Here is a 19,475-nt window from a genome sequence, read left to right on the forward strand (position 1 = left end):
TTATGCTCACTCTCTCTTGAATCCGACCCCTGCTAGAGGTAACAGTTAAGAGAACTATTTCTATCTACAGAGTCCACAGAAGGCAGAGATTCTTCTTTCTGAGCCCTTCATATCACCTTCCCTTTGGGCACTCTCTCCAACCAGACAGTTCCTGAGTATGTAACTTTATGTTACTTATCAGGTTTGAAATGAGCTTCAGACAGGTTCAGTAAGATTTGGCCTGTGGCTGGATTCATATCCTGAAAGTTTTCATAGCAGGTATATTTGAACTGCATCACAGCAAGGACTGCAGTCTTGGAGCAGGTTAGTGGTTTGATGTGTGAAATGTCTTTGTGCATGGTAAGCATCCTGCTGGGATTTACTCCCTACGTAATTTTCAGCTAAGGCAAAATCAAGCCTGGGGCTGCACTCCATAAACTGTGTTGAAACATTTCTCTCCATTCATATAGTTTCTCAGTTATTGATACACTTTAGTAATACAGTGCAGGGTCAGCGCAGTCTCATCAAAATTAAATTTAGTTGTTCTCCTATGCACACATCCCACCCTAACACTTACCAAGCATGATCTCTGCACCTCATGAGCAGTACCAGACTTTTGAAGCACTGCTTCACAGTACATGAAGCCATACTCCATATGTGTTCTGTACTCCATCTCCTCTCAGTGAAAACATTTTGGAACACTGAGCTCATATTCCTACTTACTCATTCCACAGAAAATCTAAGTTTTGATGGCTTCACTAAAAACTGCCTCAAAGATCAACAGCAATTGATATATACTCAAACATATCTGAAAGATGACATTCATTCTGAGATTATGTTTTCTACACAGTAATTTTCAGTAATCTTTTCCCCTCCATTTTCTAGCCTCTCTAGGCTTGTCCCATTCTCTTCAGAGTTCTTATTTTGCCAGAAATAAGTTTGGGCCCAAGATGTTCTTTAAGCCAGTTTCCCTTGAGCACCTGTGCAGGTATGCAATCAGGGGAATAAAGAAATGGAAACCATTATTCTCCTTCTATTCCTGTCAGTAAATCCATGACCATCACATCTCAGCTGACAATCATGGCAAGTAGATTTTTTTTCATTCCTCATCTGATGATCCACACCAAACTACTATTGCTGAAAACTCTTTTCTTCAGTTGTCTTCAGTTCTTCTATTCACATATGCTGGTGAGTTTCTCTCTCAATTAGTCCTATCTTCTGATCTCTGAGATAAAAAAAATCTGAATCTAGTAATTTTCTCTTAAATTTGTTACTGTGGATGCTTATGTTATTAAGTTCCTTCTTTAGACTCCTAACATTTCCCTTTTTTTTTTTTTTCCATGAGCTTTTCACAAAACCCATGAAAGAATTGTCAGTTTTTCTCAAGTTAAAACACTAACAAGAACCATTGTAGAATAATGTCCTTGCAGTCCAGGGGAGGTAGGTTGGCTAAATCCCCTCAATGACTACACTGGGGGAATTCCAGCACTCATTCCACATAGTGCCATCATACAATTTTTAGTAAAAAGAGAAAAATACATAAAAACAGAGGCCAAAAGAATGTCATCACACAAGGGAGGCAAGAGTTAGGCAGGAGGACATCACTAGGTCTACCTGTCATTAAAAACCACTGCAAACACCATTCCTTCAACAGAAAACCAGAACAAGACCCTTATTTCTCACTCACTACTTACAGTCTCACTTCCAGGACCATTTTTCTCAGCAATGTTTTGAAGAAAATTGGTTTGTTTCTATTTTTCTTCAAGCTTTCAGTACTACCTTATATGCGGACTGGGCCTTTCCTGATGGAAAATCATCTAACTTGTTACCTTTGATTTCTAGAGAAATTCACACATTCTGAGATCCAACCAAGAATAAAAGTGCTGTTTACAGAACTTGCAGTACACAGAATCCATAGGCAATTAAAATGACAGACTGATTTCAGTGATAAAATTCAGTGTCCACACCTTAGCCTAGTTTAATGCACTAAAAAATCAAACAACAAACACTTGGGCTCAATTAAATGGACTCAGAAAGAACACTATTAATAGCCTTCGATGAGCCAGAGGGTAGCATTCACCTTGATTTAACTCCCTACAGTTCAGAATCTAGGCTGGTCACTCAGGCTTCACCATTTGGCGTAGAGAGATGTGAGGCGCATCTCTTGTCAGCAACTACAAATGAAACTTAACATTTCAAATGCAAGTCTGTCATCTTGGGAAGTAAACTAAAGAAGGGGGCAGTGCTGAGGTATACCATCATGATTCTTATCAGTACCACGTGTCAGCAGAAACAATAAACCCTTAATTATTTAAAGTCCTGCACACAAACCAGCCTGCCCACCAGAAGGCAAAATGCACTAACTTGACATATTTCACAAGATGCACAGACAACATTTAGTACCTGAGATGCAAAGGTGGCAGCAGAGGTACAGGATAAAATCCAGGTTATCACAGAATGAATCAAGTTGGAAGAGACCACAGCGGCTAACAGGTGTCACCTCCCTGCTCTAGCAGGCTTATCCTAGGGCACATTTTACAGGATTACAACCAGATGGTTTTCGAGTATCCACAGTGAGGGAGACTCCACAACTTCTCTGGTCAATCTGTTCCAGTGCTTGGTCACCTGCACAGTAATGAAATTCATCCTTATGTTTAGGTGGAACTTCCTGTGCACCATTCTGCCCATTTTCTCTCATCCTGTTGCTCAGCACCACTGAGCAGAACCTGGCTCCTTCCTCTTGGCACCCTCCCTTCAATACTTAGAGACACTGATGAGGTCTTCTCTTCTAGATTTCTCTTCTCCAGGCTAAACAGGCACAGATCTGGAGAGATACAAAAGAGAAACTATACAAGATTTGATTCTAGATCAGGTCTAAAAAAGGTATTTTGGAGAAGAGAGAATGTTTATACTAACATTCCAAAACACTACTGAAACTGCGTATGATATTTTTACCAGGAAGTAACATAATGCCAACAAACATTCCTAACACTTCTGGAATACTAAGTAAACAGCAAGACTTCTAGACAGATGATGAGAAATGACTATCTGCATCTGCTTCCTCACTAAAAGGAGGGTACAACCCCGACTGCTGCTGGAGCCAGACTCAGCCAGAAGTGCAGAACAGCAGTCAAGAGGATACTGTTTGGGATCCACGTTTCCTCTGACATCTCAATGATTTACCTTACACATCCTTACCTTAGGACTCCTAAACACACCTTGCTGAACAAAGCAAGCAGCCAAGGCAGCAAGCAGCCTGCACTGTATTAATGGGAACACAAACAGCAGATTACGTGGAGTGACAATGTCCCTTTACTCGACACTCACTAGACCAGACCTACAATACTGCACCCACTTTGGGGCCCAAAACAAGAAAAAATATGGACAAACTGCAGTGCATTCAGACAGTCACAGGGCAAGAGTACTTGCCTTGTGAAAAGCAGCTCAGGAACAGCCTTTTCAACCTGAGAAGAAATGGCTTTCAGCTGACCTAACAGCAGTCTTCCCACACCTGTGGTTATCCAGGAAACACAGCCAGGGTCTTTACAGCAGTGCATGTCAGAGTTGAAAAGCAATAGATATAAACCAAAGTAAGAGAGGCCCCAAACTGATGCAAGGAAAAGGGTTCTCATGATACAGATGAAAATTGAAGTAAGCTGCCCAGGTGTCATGTAGTCTCTATCCCTATAGGTTGTCAAGACATGTTGGATAAAACATTGAGCAACCTGGTCAGGCCACACAAACCACCTTGCATTGAGTAAGGAGGCTGGACGAGTGAGTGACTCCGAACCTCCCTTCCAACCTGAATTTTGCTGTGATAAAAGTTGTGGGCTGCATCAGGCTACACAAAATGAGGGGAGAGAAAGAAGATACAGAGACTTGCAGTTACTCTGGTATTATCTGATAGCACAGTTTTTCAAATTGCAGCATTATTCTAATACAGCTACTCTCACACAACTGAAGCCTGGTACAGGCATCTTCTTTGCATTAGGCAGCAACCCACAGCACTGGAAAAAAAGCAGTGCTTGAGGGAAAGGATGAGACATAGCAATTCTACATGACCAAGAACTTCTGTCAGAATGTCAGCAATACAATGATAACTCTGGCTGTTAGTAAAGGTCATGAGCAATTACAGTCAAAACACTGCAGAGAGAGGTGGTTATGTAGGTAATTTCAAAGGAAAAGAGGTGTCTTGTAAGGCAGAGAAATCAGGAGTGACAGTGTTATCGAATATGCTTTTTCAAGATGTTAAGAGCACATAGCTGACACACTTACAGAAATCACAGTGGCCAAGAATCTTAATGTAAAGGCCATTCTTCAACAATACTGTAATGGTAAATCAATAGGACATGATATTATCCTGCTACAGCCCATCCTTCTTTAACATTAATTGGAAGAGGAGAAAAGAGAGCTGTATCTGACATGGTCCATAAAATGTAATTAAACCTTTGCAGTGAAAAAGAGCAGAAAATTCTGGATAGCTACAGATTCTGGGTTAAGAACAGTGATTTACTACTGCCTGAATAGTTCGATTTCTAAAGAAAAAAGGTATTAAACATCCTCTTTGGAGAGACAGAATGAAAAGGGGTGTTGCATTTGCTAACTCAGTGACATGACTGGGTCCATCCATTTCCCCTGTCTCGTACTCAATTATCTATGTAATACTAACCCTTTCTGTCAGATTACTGCAAAAAATCTACGGAAGATGAGAAAAAAAAGGCAGCATCAGTTCATATAGAAAATGCGTTCTGTTACAGCACATGATCTCTGCTTAAGCAGTTCATGTCATTTAAAATGTCATTCAAGTTTCACATTACATTCTACTTAAATAAAAAACATAATGAAAATGATTTGACCAGGTTCAAGTTCAAAGAACTTTTAGAGTGTGAGAGACATACAAGAAGACTTGAATAGGAATAGAAAAGTGCATTGCTCCAAAAATGAATTGACAAAAACTACAGTGAAATGTAGAGTCTTTTTCTTCTACCAACAGTAACTCTTAATAGCATTCATTACAGAAAAATTCAATTACAGAAAAATAATTTGGCTAATCCATTAGAGAGTAAAAGCATACCGGAGCTAGCAGCAGAAGGCAAATGCCACAACATACCCCTGGAATTTACTCTCTTATTTCACTCCATGACACCACCATGACTATACCTTGGTGCCTGTACTTACACTTGCACATTCACAATGTAGATCAGGCAGTCACATAACCTCATCTCCCTGAAGTTCCCCAAGAACAAACACAACCGTATAAACAAGAGAAGTAGAACTGGCGAAACCCAGGGTTACATGAGCAGTCAGATGAAAGTAATTTTCAAGAGAAAACTTCCTTTAAAATAGACAGCTGGGTTACTATTGGGAGTTATGAGAATGTACAGACAGACTTGGAGGAATGTTGGTTGGATGGGACCTTTGAAGGTCACCTACCCAGCCTCCCACTCAGAGCAAGGCTAAAGCCAGTGCTAGATGACACTTTCCAAGGGAAGAGGCAGTGCTCAGCAGAACAGTGGGTGGCAGAGACAGCAGGACATCTGCTGCAAACCAGGCCTTGCTTGTGTCCTCTGTTCTCCGGAGGCACCTAGATTTCCATGTCAAACATCAGCCAAGGAAAGCATGAACTGACATGGGAAGTCTCTCTAAAGGATAAAAAAGGAGACGCTGCAGTAATTAAAGCACTCCAAGCAATATTTCTATGCTGAATGACAGGAGAAAATGAGAAACAAAAAACTCCAATCACACGTATACAGTCATCAAAAAGAAAAGCTATGAGGAGTAGATGACATGACACATACCAACAACATGACATGCTTTCTTGCGTGATGGAGCGAAGCTGTGTTCAGCATTCCAGTGGTCTCAAAACAAACTCATGAACAAGCTCAAAGAAACTTGCTTGCAAAACTGATGGCAGAAAACCATGCTAATTTGGAAAGTGAGGAGCAAACAGGCTGCAAGAACCCAAGGAAAATGAAGCGTGATGCACGTACAAAGTAGTTACTATTTGTCAGCAGTCAGGTACAGATTTAAAAACATTAGCAATGCATGGAAAGGCCATTTTTTTTGTTTTGTTTAGTAGGTAACCTCTTTGAAAACTCAGGTTTTGAGACAGACAAGTAAAAGAGACATCTGTTCTGTTTAGCATTTATTTAACCATGGCAGGAGAAAGCTGTTCTACACTTAGCTAACAAGACATGTTAGTGTTCATATGACTTTGGCAGCTATGACAGAGGGAGGACAGGAGATGAGTGCCAGTTAAATATACTGTAGAGACAGTCTAAGCTTTTAAAACTTCTCTCAAGAGGAGGGGAGAAGAATGATGAAAATTTACTCATGTTTTGTTCACAGATGTGAAATTTAAGGCCTCTCTTAATAGCCTTTGTCACACAATGAGCAACTTTAATTGCCAAAAAATTGCTTTTCCAGGTTGACTGCCCACTTAAGCTAGAGAGTATATAAAACAAGTCCATTCCTCACAGAGTTCTACGGGAAACAATTTGGTCATGGAGATATTTACAGTTGTGCCACTGTATGTGCAGGTCTATAGAAGATGTTACCTTGATATTTTCAAAGCATAGCAAAAATTACAGAAGCAGCAAATTAAAAAATACCTGAAGCAAAAAATGAGGAAATTAATTGTCTGGAATTAACACAGATATAACTAAATGAACCTTAACGCAAACCCAAAAAGATTTTGTAACTCTATAATGGAAAAGGATACAGAACAGGTGGGGGAACGAAAGTATAGCAAAATGAAAATCAAAATGAAGGTGAATTGGGAAAAAAAAAAAAAAAGAACACCCACCCCAAACATTCTGGTCCAAGAAATGCAGGCAAAAAAAAAACAAACCAAAAAAAACCAAAAAAAAAAAAACTTTTGAAATGCTATCTTGTAAGGATGTACAGTCATGGAATGGTCTGGGTTGGAAGGGGCCTCAAACCACCTATTTTCAAGCCTCACAGTGGGCAGGGGCAGCTTCTCCTGAACTCTGCATCTATGGTACCTGAACTCTTTCCTTTCTCTTTTCCCTCTAGTTTAGGTATTGGCTCCGCAAACACATATCACTAACCCATAACAAGGGCAAAGGTATGTTACTAAAAGGAGTATTTGGATCATAATGAACACTTCTGTTTAAAGGATGCGCCCGACCACCTTGGCCAGTCCAGCGCCAGGGACAGCTCTCCCTGCACTCAGCTCTATCACCGACGGGCCGCCCGCGCACACAGAGGCGCTGCTGTGCCCTTGTCCCGGCTGGGAGCCCCGAGCCGCCCGCCAGGCTCCCCGCCGCTAGCAGGGCCGGCCCGGGCCGGCTCCCACGTGGCTTTCGGAGCGCGGCCCGAGCCGCAGGGCGCTCCCGGCAGGGCTCTCCCCACAATGCCGCCCCGCCGGCAGAGTCCCTGCCCGCCGGCAGAGTCCCTGCCCGCCGCCGGGCCTCCCGCAGCCCGTGCCGCCACCTCCGCTTCCCCTCAGCGCTTCCCCACGGCATCACGTGTGGGGAGGGCGGACCGGCCCCGGCCCAGCCGCCCCGCCCCGCTCTGCCCGCCGCTCTTCGGGACACTCACTCGCCAGCGCTGCCTCTACGCCTCCACTCCAGCCTGCGGCCTCTGCCTTCTGCTCGTCCCGGGGCGCCTCTCCGGGGAATAGGCGGCGGGGCGGAGCGGGGCGTGGGGCGGCGCCTGCCCGCGCTCCCTCCCCTGCGGACGGGGCAACGCGGGGAGCCCGGGCGCGGGGCCGGGGGTGAGCCGGGGTTGCTGGCCGGAGCCCCCGGCCGGAGCCGGCCCGGCTGCCAGAGGGAGGGATCGTGCTTGGCCGGAGCGCGGACAGGGCGGCCAGGCGGGCTCGGGCCGGCAGAGCCGGATAGCCCGCGGCCGCTGCCAAGGCGGGAGGAGCGCCCGGCGCCCCGGGAAGGGCCGCTTCCGAGGCCGGGGCCTCGCCGGCTGGAGGCCGTAATAAACGCGTGAAGCAGTGCAACGTTTGGCAGCCAATCTGGCCTTTAGAGAACCTGTTAAAAAACCGCTTATTTTATAAACGCTGTTGACTACTCTGTAGGAACGGAGTTTGGCTGCAGGCACAGATTGGTCTTGAGCCTGCTGAAGCAGAAGTTTTAAACTTCGAGGGTGCTAAGTGCCTTTCTGCTGACCACCTTTGCAGGCAGCTTCTAGTTACCAGCCAGATTCCCTTAAGCTGGCTCCGTAGGGATCAGTTTGCTCTCTAGCAAAGCATGTGCGAGTTCCTCACAGTAAATCACTTTAAAGTAAATGCGTCGATAGGAGGAATAAGAGTGAGATGCTCTTTCTGCCGGTGCTGTAGAAAGGGCCCTGGGGGTCCTGGCCCATGGCAAATTGAACATAAGTCAGCAGTGCCCTGGCAGACAGAAAGGCCAAGCGTGTACTGGGGGACATCAGGCTCAGCAGCACCAGTGGGAATGTCCTGCTCTGTTCTGCTCTGTACTGGGGTGGCCTCACCTTGAATATTGTGTGCTGTTCTGGGTGCCACAGTATAAGGAAGATACTTAGCTTTAGAGAGTGTCCAAAGGAAGATTTTGAAGACGGTGAGGAGTCCAGAGAAGCCTTATGAGGAGCAGTCTGTTCAGCCTGAAGGAGACTGAGGGGAGACCTCATTGCACTCTACAATTTCCTCATGAGGGGAAACAAGAGAGGCACTGATCTCTGGTGATCAGTGATAGAATCCAAGGGAATGGCCTGTGAAGTTGGTTCAGGGAAGGTTTAAGTTGGGTATCAGAAAAAAGGTTTCTCCACCAAAGGATGGTTGAGCCCTAGAACAGGCTTTTTAGACAGGTGGTTACGAGAGAAGTGTCAGGCATCAGCCTGATGAAGTTCAAGAAGTGTTTTGGACAACACTCCTGGGCACACGGTGTGACTTGCACACAGGACCTATCCATGCAGGGCCAGGAGTTGGACTTGGATGATCCATATGGGTCCCTTCCAACACAGGATATTCTATGATTCTCTCTGGAGCATACAAGTACCTTTCTGTAGCCTGGTTACTGGGACAGCAGGTGATATTTTGGTGTCAGTTCTTCCTCCCTGACTAAGTGGAAGCCAGGTTGTATCTTTTATAGACTACTACTCACTTTTTTTACCCAATTTCCATTCAATAATTCTATTTCATCTATAACACTAGGTAGGATTGTTGCCAAAGAACATTATTAAGTATGTATATGTAAATACATATAAAAATTTTCTTAAGAAAGGATGTTCTTTGATGTTTGCTCTTTGTATGCTTATAAGCCTAATCACCAAGAAGGGATATTCAATCTGTGAGCAAATAACAGCTAACAAGCAAGCTCTAAGTGATGTCCAGGTGTTAGAAAAACAAATTACTTGGTAGAATTGCCTTGTTAGGATTTAGAGCTTGAAATGCTTCAATGATCTCAGACCTAGGGGAATGTACCACTGATAGTGGACACAGTTTTGAATTTACAGGCCACAAAGACATCTGGCAGAACTCCCAAAATAAAATAGGAACTAATAAACCCAATCCAGTGATTGTGCTGCAATCAGCTCTGACTGGGTAAATTATAATTCCATCAGGGGGAGATTGTGACCACCAGCTCACAGACCACCGACCCCAAAGAAGAGAAAGACTGAGCATAGGACTAATTAGCATGAGAAGCAAGAGAATAAAAGAATAGGAGTTAATAAGAAAATGATGTAACTTGTAGCCAATGAACACTAATAATTTTGTTTGCTAAATTCTATAAATAGTAAAAAGTTCTGATAATTAGTGTGTGTGTTTTGTGCAATACCACCGATAGTGCAACTCTGAAATAAATAATCAGTGTCTCTCTTAAGTGTGTCATTATTGGTTTGTTGCACAATGGGTAAAATATCAGATTTTGGCAGAGAAGGTTGCTTAGCATTTGAGGCAGTAGCTCCTGCTTTCTATATATTATCACTTTAGAGACTGAATTAATTAGTTAAGTATTCCATTGCTTTCTTCAGGTGCTGCTTTTTGTTTGTTTGTTTAGGCACACACATTCAACATCAATAGACTTGTGCTGAATCAAGATTTTGAACTATTACTCTAATAGGAAGAATGTCCCAGGGTTTTCTTCCTAGTTTGTAGCAGAACCCTGAATCAAAAACTTACTACAAAAATAAACACCACTGTCACAATTAAAATCTATGCAAAAAAAAGATAGCAAAATGCAGATTTATTTCATGGCTTCATTAAAAATGTAATTACTCCCTGCTCAGCTGAAAATAAATTGGAACATACCATTGGCAGTCTAAGTGATTAATTCTACATAAAAAAAGTTCAGCTCAGAAATCACAAGCTACCAGTTTCAGTACCTGTAGGGATTTTTCCTAACAAAAATACTTATTTTAAAAAGCCCTGAACCACTTGACACGTATCATCACTGACACACGCTGAACACCCATGCCACAACACGGCAGTGCAACTTTCTAACACCAAGTACTCAGTCCTCCAATGCTCAAGAGTCCATGCAGGTGTGCACATCCTCTTCTTTCTCTTCCTTGGAGAGATACATAGTTCTTTCTCTTTAAAGCACAGAGTTCAAGTTGCTGTGTTTATAACATTATACCTATGTACAACCACTTCACATGATAGTGGAGCCCAGCACAGTCTGAAATGCCAGTGGCACCTGCTGCTTATGGTGTTCTACGACACAAATTTGGCTCCCTCAGCTTTTATGTCACAGAAATCCAGCCATGTGATCTCACTTTTGCTCCCAGCAAAATTTAGTCTTTTTGAGTTAAATGTGCCCTCATTAACACACATTTGGTAGAGACACCCCAAGAGCTGTGGAAGGGAGCACTATTCAGAGAAAGGGCCAAGTGGAGAAGCACATAGGAGCCTACATGTAATGACAGGTATGTGAATATACCAATACTCATGTGAAATATGGGACACAGGCAGGAACGAGCAAATAAATATCAAAAGATATCAAAACGAAAAAACCCTCACCATACTGAAACACAGTGCTATCACATTAAGCATTCTAATACCTACAGCTTGAAATAGCAACTGGAACTTAAGGGAAAAAATACAAATCTCACTGTTGCAAATTTAAGGAAAAGTATAAATCTCACTGTTGCAAATGTTCAGTTGCTTTAGAATTGCTTTTTAAAACAGGAGTGAAAGACACCCAAATTCAATTAAATAAGAAATTGCTACTGTTCATTACTGAAACATAAACAAGCTAGCAATGAATTGAACTGAATGTGAATGTTCTCTTTTTATACACAGGGATTTGTTGCTCAATGCTTTATCAGTCATTTATTTTAAATTCATCCATTCATTTGTTTTCTCCCATTCCCTCATCCAGCTGCCCTCTCAAGGCATGTCCCTGCCAGTTTGCTTCAATGCCTGTCTTCACATTCTTGGTGTAAGTAATGTAGGAGACTGCTAGAGGGACCAGATTACTTCATGTGTGGGATCAGATTACTTCAACTGAAAGCAGCAGTGAGACTTTTCTTCATGTGTATGAGCTGATCACCTTAGCTACTTTGAAGTTAGTGAAGACAAATATCTCTTTCAAGTATGACTTCTCCCATCCTAAAGATGTTTTTTTCCCCCCAGTGACTATACAGAGAAACTAGGATGAATAGCTCAGATAAAAATATCTGAAATATGAAGGAAAAGGTTCCCAGTGAATAGGCCAAATATTTTTAACAAACCATTCAAAAGTATTATAGATTTTTATTTCTTAGTGCCCATAAACACACACACACACAACCCACATCTCTAAAGTTTAAACAGTATGAAATTAAATAACAGGAAACTTCATGTACATGTCATTGGTCTAGAGACAACAGAGACATACAATTAGGGACCTTCACTGGAAGTTTTTGGTGAAAAGAGACTAATATCCATAGCAGTCTTTGTGATTATTTTCCTGACTCCAGTTTGTGCATTAAATCATTCTGTTTCTCTTCTCAGAACTATATCTGAACAAGTAATCATTCTCAAAAAAAAAAAAAAAAAGAAAAAAAAAAGAAAAAAAAAAGAAAAAAAAGAAAAAAGGCTTTGTAATTTCCCTAGAGAATCAAACAGGCCAACTGATAGGGAAACTTTAATCTTCTGGAATTAGCAATGGGGAAAAAAAATCCAGCATGCTGGAAAGATAGGCAATAACTACAGTTATGTACAAGCCAACTTTTTCTTCACATTTTTCTCTTTGAAGTTTAGTGTTCTGCACTGTTCCAGGAGTCAGTTTTGAGGTATGAAAAACCAATAAAAAGGTTAACATTATAACAATTTTAATAAAAGCCACTGCACTGTTTGCACTTTCAAAATATTTCTGAAAATAAAGTAAAAAAATATTTAGTATTCTTAAAAGTCTTAAGGAAGATTTTATTACAAAAGCAGTCATCTTTGTGGCTTCTTTCAAACACAATTTTGCCTCAACATTAAACTCAGCCATATGGGTATGCTTCATATTACCATCATACAAGTAATCACATTGAATTTCTATAGCAGTAAATATTATATAAAACAAAACAAAAAAAAATATATACAGGTAGCCAGAAAGCTAATCAAGAAAAAATTATGTTGTCTGTACTGAGAAGTAAAGACCATTTTCAAATACTAACAAAACATCTGATTTGTTTGTTGGTCTCTTCTGTCTTAAGACTTTGAATAAAAGGACTTCCTCAGAGGAATTTCTACAACTTTGGTTTATAATGACCTAGAAAAAATTCATCCCTCATACATAATATTGATCTAGTGGATGTCTTTAAAGCTGATATGGAAAGCAACAGGGAAAACTACACATGTGGATTTTATGATGAGAATAATAATTTAAACTCAGGATGTCATACTCCAAATATACAGAAAAGACCTGATGATAGTAAACATATTTATTTTCTGCTATAAATTAGCTCATCGAGGCAGATCCCTACTCTTTAATTCCTCATGACTGAAGAAGCTATGTGTTCTCTCTCTCTGATGAATAGTAGGCTATGTATGGAAAGCCTTAAGAACATGTTGCTTGTACTGAAGGGTATATCTATTTCATCACCTTTCAGATACAAAAGTTGGTACTAAGCTAGGCTGATCATTAGCCATACTGGTGCAGTGTTCTGCTTGCCAGATACTTATCAAAGAGCATGCTTGGATCATATTCAGAAACAAATTTCTGAAAACTTTGTACAGAAACCAGAAGAAATGGAAATAATTGCCACAGCTTTGTACCCTATGTTACCCACTGAGAAACCCACTGAGAAGCAGGCTGTATTTGTAGGAGAGGAGCACACATGCATGCCTGTGGCACCACAACTAAAACAAACCAGTATGTAGCCATGTTTGTTTGTTCAAAGCCAAATTGGTGGACAGCACCACACTGCAACAGCCTTGCTGGCTAGATCTACAGTTAGTGTGGCAAAAATAGTACACTAAAGTACCTGCATGACTTGTAGTACCTGAGCAAGCTTTGATCATACTGTGCTGATCAATTTCTCCCAAGGGACATGGATGGCAAGAATAAAGAAATATGGAGAGACAGGTAAAGTTCCCCAGCTTTCATACCCAATAGCAAACTTCCAATCTTAAACAAATAAACAAAAATAAACATCTCAAAAAACCCCAAAGAAACTCAAAAAACCAACCACCAGCAAATAAACAGACATGTTACTACTTCCTGAAGCAGGAATGTAAATATATAATACATGACAAACAACTCTGGACAGCCAGAGTTCAAATGTGTATTAAAGCATAGCCCCTTTTAAGAGGTAACATGGTATCAACATAAACCACCTCTAAATCATGTCACATTGATGTGCTCAGTTTATGCATTAACAACTATGCTTATTTATCTGTCCCTTCAGCAAACACATGAGCCATGGGAGACAAAGGTGAAGCCAAGTTCTTTCAGGTAACAGATCAACAGCCAAGGTCAGGTCTCCTGCACAGTTACTGCTCCACAGAAATTCTCTCTTTATTCCCAAGGAATATAGGAGCTGAAAGGTGTAATATCCTTAACCAAAAAGCACTGAATTGCCTGAACACAGCAATTAGCTCCTACAGACACTATACTGTATTTAAACCACTGACCTGCCACAGGAGCTACAGCAATTCTGACTTGTCCATGTTGTCTGTGGTAGATGAGGCTGCCTGTGAGAACAGAAACTCTACCTGACTCCTCTGTTGCCTCTCCTTCTTTTCATTAGCGGCTTGCTAAAATCTCCGTCTTCATCCAACAGTGTTTTCTACACTCAGGCATACCTGAGCAGTACACTGGCTGACAGACATTTATGGTCAAATCCTTGCCCTTATTTACTCCTGTACAAATGTGACACTTCACAGGCTGGAGAGAGAAATGAGCAAAAGGGCTTAACTCAAATTATATGAGTAGACTGATGTGCTGGAGAGAATTCTTTCTTCCACTGGCTCTGCAGGACTGGCACTGGAAGGCAGTAATAAAACTGAAGTGGACAGATATTTTTCATACTTGAAAAGATCAGGATTTAAACAGGAAATTGCACTTTTAAGTATCACTTTCAGAAATAAAACTGCCTCCTGCTATTCATCCTGCTACTAAAAAGTCAGATGAAGACATCAAATTACACGTGTATGCTGTGAAATTCCATCTGCATTGCTTTCATATACCTATAAAAATGTTCTAATGGACTTTAAAAGCAGTTCAAGTAAAAATAAAAACGATCCCTCAAGCTGAAATGTTAGGATCTGTAGGAGGGCAAAACTGGACATTCAAGTGTACGGTGCTGGTGGTGTTGTTTTTGAGCAATGATGACTGAAGCCTGTACATGGTCAGAAGTACCCATGTAACAGCAGCCGTAAACAGCATGCACGGGCAACCTGAAAAGGAGCATCAGGCACCGCCTTTCTTTTGCAACTGCTCCAGTTTTCTTCTTAAGAGGTTGTAGTTCTCCTTGGTTCCCGGTGCCATGGGATCAAGCTTCAGAGAAACTTCATAGTGCTTCTTCGCCAAGTCAAGGTTTCCCCAGCGATGATAAAGCACAGCTGGAACATCAATGGGGAATTTCGTTAGCAATATTGTTAAATAACGTACAATCTTGCCAATCACTTGGAGAACAACACTGAGGTATTTGTTTCCAGCGAGGGTCTGTCACTGGCTGGTGGCACAGTAGCTGCTTGTTCTGTTGCCAAATGCAGGAGCAAAGCCTGGGAGCAGATCTGGCATGGGAATGATGAAGGAATGAATTACAATGGAGCCATAAATGGCAGCTCTTATCTGGTGAGCTCATTGCGGTTACAAGCAGAGCATAAATGAACCAATTTGCAGACACTAAAGTGCAGCTACCTCTGGGCTGGATTTTGCAGCCCTCTTGATCTGTCATATCGTGTGACAGCTTTTCTGGCTTTAGTGCCCTGTTCTTCTGGCTGGCAGTTCTTCTAGAAAGTAAAATAGAAATCTGCCCAGCAGGAAGAAGGCGCAAAAGATTGCTTTTTCTTTTTAAACACAATGAATATGAAGCAAATAAACAATATAGCTGATAAGATTTAGAAAGGCTCTTACCCAAATTACCGTGATAACTGGCAGCATTTGGATTGGCTTTAATTGCCTTGAGGAACAAAGCTTCAGATTCCTGAATAATTTAAAATAACAAGTCATCAGGAAAGATCATTCTCATATATATAAAACAATGCCAAATTTACCCACCACTGTAATTACAAACCTTCCAAAACTATGCCATATCTATATGATACTACCATATAAATATCCTAAGCCTGCCTGATCCTGTAGCTCAGGTGGCTACAGCCTGTTGAAACCAGTAATAATGCTGCAAATAAGTGTCATGTTTTCACAGGCTGCTGTTATTTTAGCAGAAATTTATTAAGCACTAGTGAACTTTTACCTAAAGTACCTTTTTTAATAGTTATAGTATTTTCAAACATTACCTGCTGAACTTTTCCCTACTTATGCAATCAAATTGAGGAAATGTAATTTAGTATCTAAGCAAACTACCTATAGACACTTTCCCTTTTACAGTAGTTTTAGCATTAAAAATAGGGGCATTCCAGTACATCCCTTTCAAACAGATGTTTCAGTGTGGCTCCCCGTAAAGAGTAGCTGACTATCTTTTACTTAAAAAACATGCCAAATCATATCATGCCATGCAACATCCTTCATATTTTCCTCCCCAGTTACCTTCTCTGTATTACTGTTTGCAATGTGTGCTCTTAAGACTTGTGATATCTGAGTATCACGAGTCTTAGAAAACCTCAGGTCCCTCACCTAATATTCAGAGTATAATTTACTACTAAATTTATTCTCTAATTAAAACAATTCTGTTTTTCCAAACTAGCTGCTAATATTGCTGCCTCTTTCCCCAGAGCATATTTCCTGCAGAAGTTTAAAAACTCCCCCCCCCCCAATCCAAATGGAGCATATTTACTCACTAACATGCAAGTTTAGATACTTAAGAGCAAATTTTACATAGATTTCTATGTTGTGCTGTGCTCTAGGGAAAGTTGCTCATTCAGTTTCAATGCAAATGACCTGAAGATAAAATTACCTCAATGTGGTAGGCTTCCATCTGAATGCACATACTTGCTGTCTGAGGTATGTGAGAACAGTAAAATGGAGAATAGTCCTTTCCTTTGTGCTAAGCTTTCACTGCTTAAAATAAATCACAGGCTCTACTGAAAAAGAAAGCCTGTCAGCCAGATTTTTGGTTCCACCATCTTCTCATGTCAAGCATGAAATAACTCTCTGTAAGGGTCCCTTCAGGGGAAAAGAAATTTCTGATGTCAAGATTGAGTCACTCAGCTCTGAGTGACTTAAGAGCCTCCCCATATGTCCAAATTCAAACCCAAACTAAAAGCATTGCTGAGCACAGCTGAGGCCGCCATTCTCAAGCCAGGAGAGACTCATGCAGAAAGTGCCTTCATCTCCATAGGTCAAGGAAATGACAAACCCCAGGGTTCTCTGAGCTAGTCCAGTGGAGGGCTATGAAGATGATGAGGGGACTGGAGCATCTTTTATAAGGAAAGGCAGAAGGAGCTGGGCCTGCTCAGCCTCAAGAAGAGATGACTGAGAGGGGATCTCATCAATGGCTAAGTATCTGAAGGGAGAGTGCCAAGAGGATGGATCCAGGTTCTTCTCATTCATGCCATGCAACAGCACAAGAGGCAATGAGCAGCAACTGATGCATGGGAAGTTCCACCTGAACATGAGGAAGAACTTCTTTACTCTTCAGGTGACAGCTACTGGAACAGATTGACCAGAGAAGTTGTGCAGTGTCCTTCCCTGGAGATACTCAAAACTTGTTGGATGCAATTCTGTGCAACCTGCTCTAGCAGGGGGATGGGTGAGACAATCTCCAGAGGTCCCTTCCAACCCCAACTATTCTGTGATTCTGAATTTGTTTCAGGACAAGGAATATTTGGATAGGATTTAACAAGAGGAACCAGATGTCTGCGAATTTACCTCCATAGTGCAAGTTTTAGCATTGCTTTCCTATGGGATGAGCAGTTGCTCCAGCATTCTCATATCCAGACTATTAGAGTTCCTGGATGCATTGGTCTTTTTTGAAACCCATACTGTTTAGTGATTTCATTCATATTTTGGATGATGGGACTGAATGCAGTTTCAAAACTTTACAGATAGCACCTAAGAGGAGGGAGTAAGAAATACATTGGAAGGGAGAACAGCTATTTTGAGGGACCTGGGCCAGGCAGAGAAACAGACTAGCAGGAATCACAGAATGGTTGAGGCTGGAATGGCCTCTGGTGGCCATGTGACTTTGATAAGCACTTCTGAGACCACACCTGGAGTATGTGCTCAGGCTGGGGTCTCCATTACAAGAAAGACATGCTCCAGTAAGTCTTGCAGAAAGCCACCAAAATGGTACAGGGCTGAAGCACAAGATGTGCAAAGACCAGCTGAGAGAACTGCATCTTTTCAGCCTTCAGGAGAGAAGATGAAGGTGCTGCCTACAACTACCTAATGAGATAATACAGAGAAGATGGAAACAGACCCTTCTCACATGTCTGTGAGATGAGGTGAGACATAATGGATGGAAACTGGCATACAAGAAATTCCAATTTAAGGAAACATCAATTTTTTTATGATAAAGTTGGTCAAGCATTGAAAGATGCTGTCCAGAGAGGCTATAGAATCTACAGAATCTCTACTGACTGAAATACTCAGGATTCAGCTGGAACTGGCACTGGTTTGGGCTAGGGGTTGGACTAGATGACCTTTATATGTCGTTTCCAGGCAAAATTATTTCATGATTTCCATGTTTCTCAGTCACCTGAGAAACATACTGAGACTCAAAAATTTGGCAAGTGATGCAAGATAACCTCCTCTTTTCATACAACTCTCAAATCCTAAAAATCAACAGTGGATTGGCACTTGAAAGCATGCAGTAATTTCAAGTCCCACAAAGTTGTGCTTTTTCCCACTCCCAAATTTTAGTATTTTGGTCTAGTTAATCTCTTTTATCCTCACTGGGTAGGTTAACAGCAATCAAAATGAAAGCTATACTGACCATTTAAATCAGCCTTATGCCTAAAAGTTGCCACCTACACAGAGGAGGAGCACCTAATGTACAGATTTGCATCCTTTCACTGCTGAAGGACAGTGAAATGCACTTCCAGATAATTAAATGAAATAGATATTCAAGAGCTGGCTGCCATTACCATACATCTTCAACTCCATGCTGAGAATATTTTTATCACACTACTTTGCTCAGCAGCTAGTAGAAGCGTAGTGGTTGTTTAAAGGCTATTTAAGGTGCATCATATTCATATTACTGTGGCTATATGGAGTAAATCTACATTCCAGTACATCAGTGGTATTTCAAATTGCTGCATCTTGCCAGATCTTCAAGTGTTGCCAAGAAACTTGCAGCTTGCATATAGCAAAGGCTTGGGGTAAGCACACCGCTTTCCATCTGCTGCCAAGGCCACAAAATTGTAGTCTGGCTTTATTTCAAATACAAAAAATGCTGAATGGTTTCAATTTATTGCACTTTTTACAAAAAAAGCATAGATGTATATGTAACAAAAATATAGCACACATCTTTTTCAAAGAACTAAAGATAGCTTGGTTCTTCATCAATTGAGATAAGAACAAGCATTCAAAGGAGAATCAAACTTGGTATAACAGATGTTAATTAAAAAACCCAAACAAAACCACAGAAACAGCTCATCCTTTATGTGCTTTTCTCTCTGGAACAATAAATCATTCATCACTAGATACAAACACAAAATAAAGGGCTATTTTTTGTTTTTTGTGATGTAGGAAACCTATCTTCTGCTGAAAATCAAAGTGCATTTGAAATTGAAGGAGAATGTTGTGTGCTTATTGGAAGGATTATTTCTCACAATATAGTAAAAACTTTTTGACTCCATGTCTTTTAAAATAAGAGATAACAAAAAACCCCAGAACAAATCTTCCTGTGTGACAACAGAGCCAACATAGTGGCAACTTCTATAGAGGCACATAATGAGTAACCTAATAAATTAACTGCCTGAGGTTATACAACACATCAGACACAGCCAGGCAGCACTCTGA

The 19,475-nt window shown here is 41.2% G+C and overlaps 2 protein-coding genes across 2 annotated transcripts in view; both read right to left on the reverse strand.

Moving 5' to 3' along the window:
* Nucleotides 1-7,647, reverse strand: part of GGACT (gamma-glutamylamine cyclotransferase) — a 28,312-nt gene extending 20,665 nt beyond the window's left edge. The window contains exon 1 of the mRNA XM_018908795.3: nucleotides 7,543-7,647. The gene's annotated coding sequence lies outside the window, so the exon portion shown is untranslated. The remainder of the gene's footprint in view (nucleotides 1-7,542) is intronic.
* A 2,472-nt stretch (nucleotides 7,648-10,119) lies between these two features.
* The window catches only part of TMTC4 (transmembrane O-mannosyltransferase targeting cadherins 4), a 55,951-nt gene continuing 46,595 nt past the window's right edge, over nucleotides 10,120-19,475 (reverse strand). The window contains exons 17-18 of the mRNA XM_009085326.4: nucleotides 15,468-15,537; nucleotides 10,120-14,950 (exon numbers count right to left, since the gene is read on the reverse strand). Coding sequence (XP_009083574.2) covers nucleotides 14,799-14,950; nucleotides 15,468-15,537 — 222 coding nt within the window. The 3' untranslated portion in view covers nucleotides 10,120-14,798. The remainder of the gene's footprint in view (nucleotides 14,951-15,467; nucleotides 15,538-19,475) is intronic.

This window comes from Serinus canaria, chromosome 1, assembly GCF_022539315.1.
Source record: "Serinus canaria isolate serCan28SL12 chromosome 1, serCan2020, whole genome shotgun sequence".
NCBI lineage: Eukaryota > Metazoa > Chordata > Aves > Passeriformes > Fringillidae > Serinus > Serinus canaria.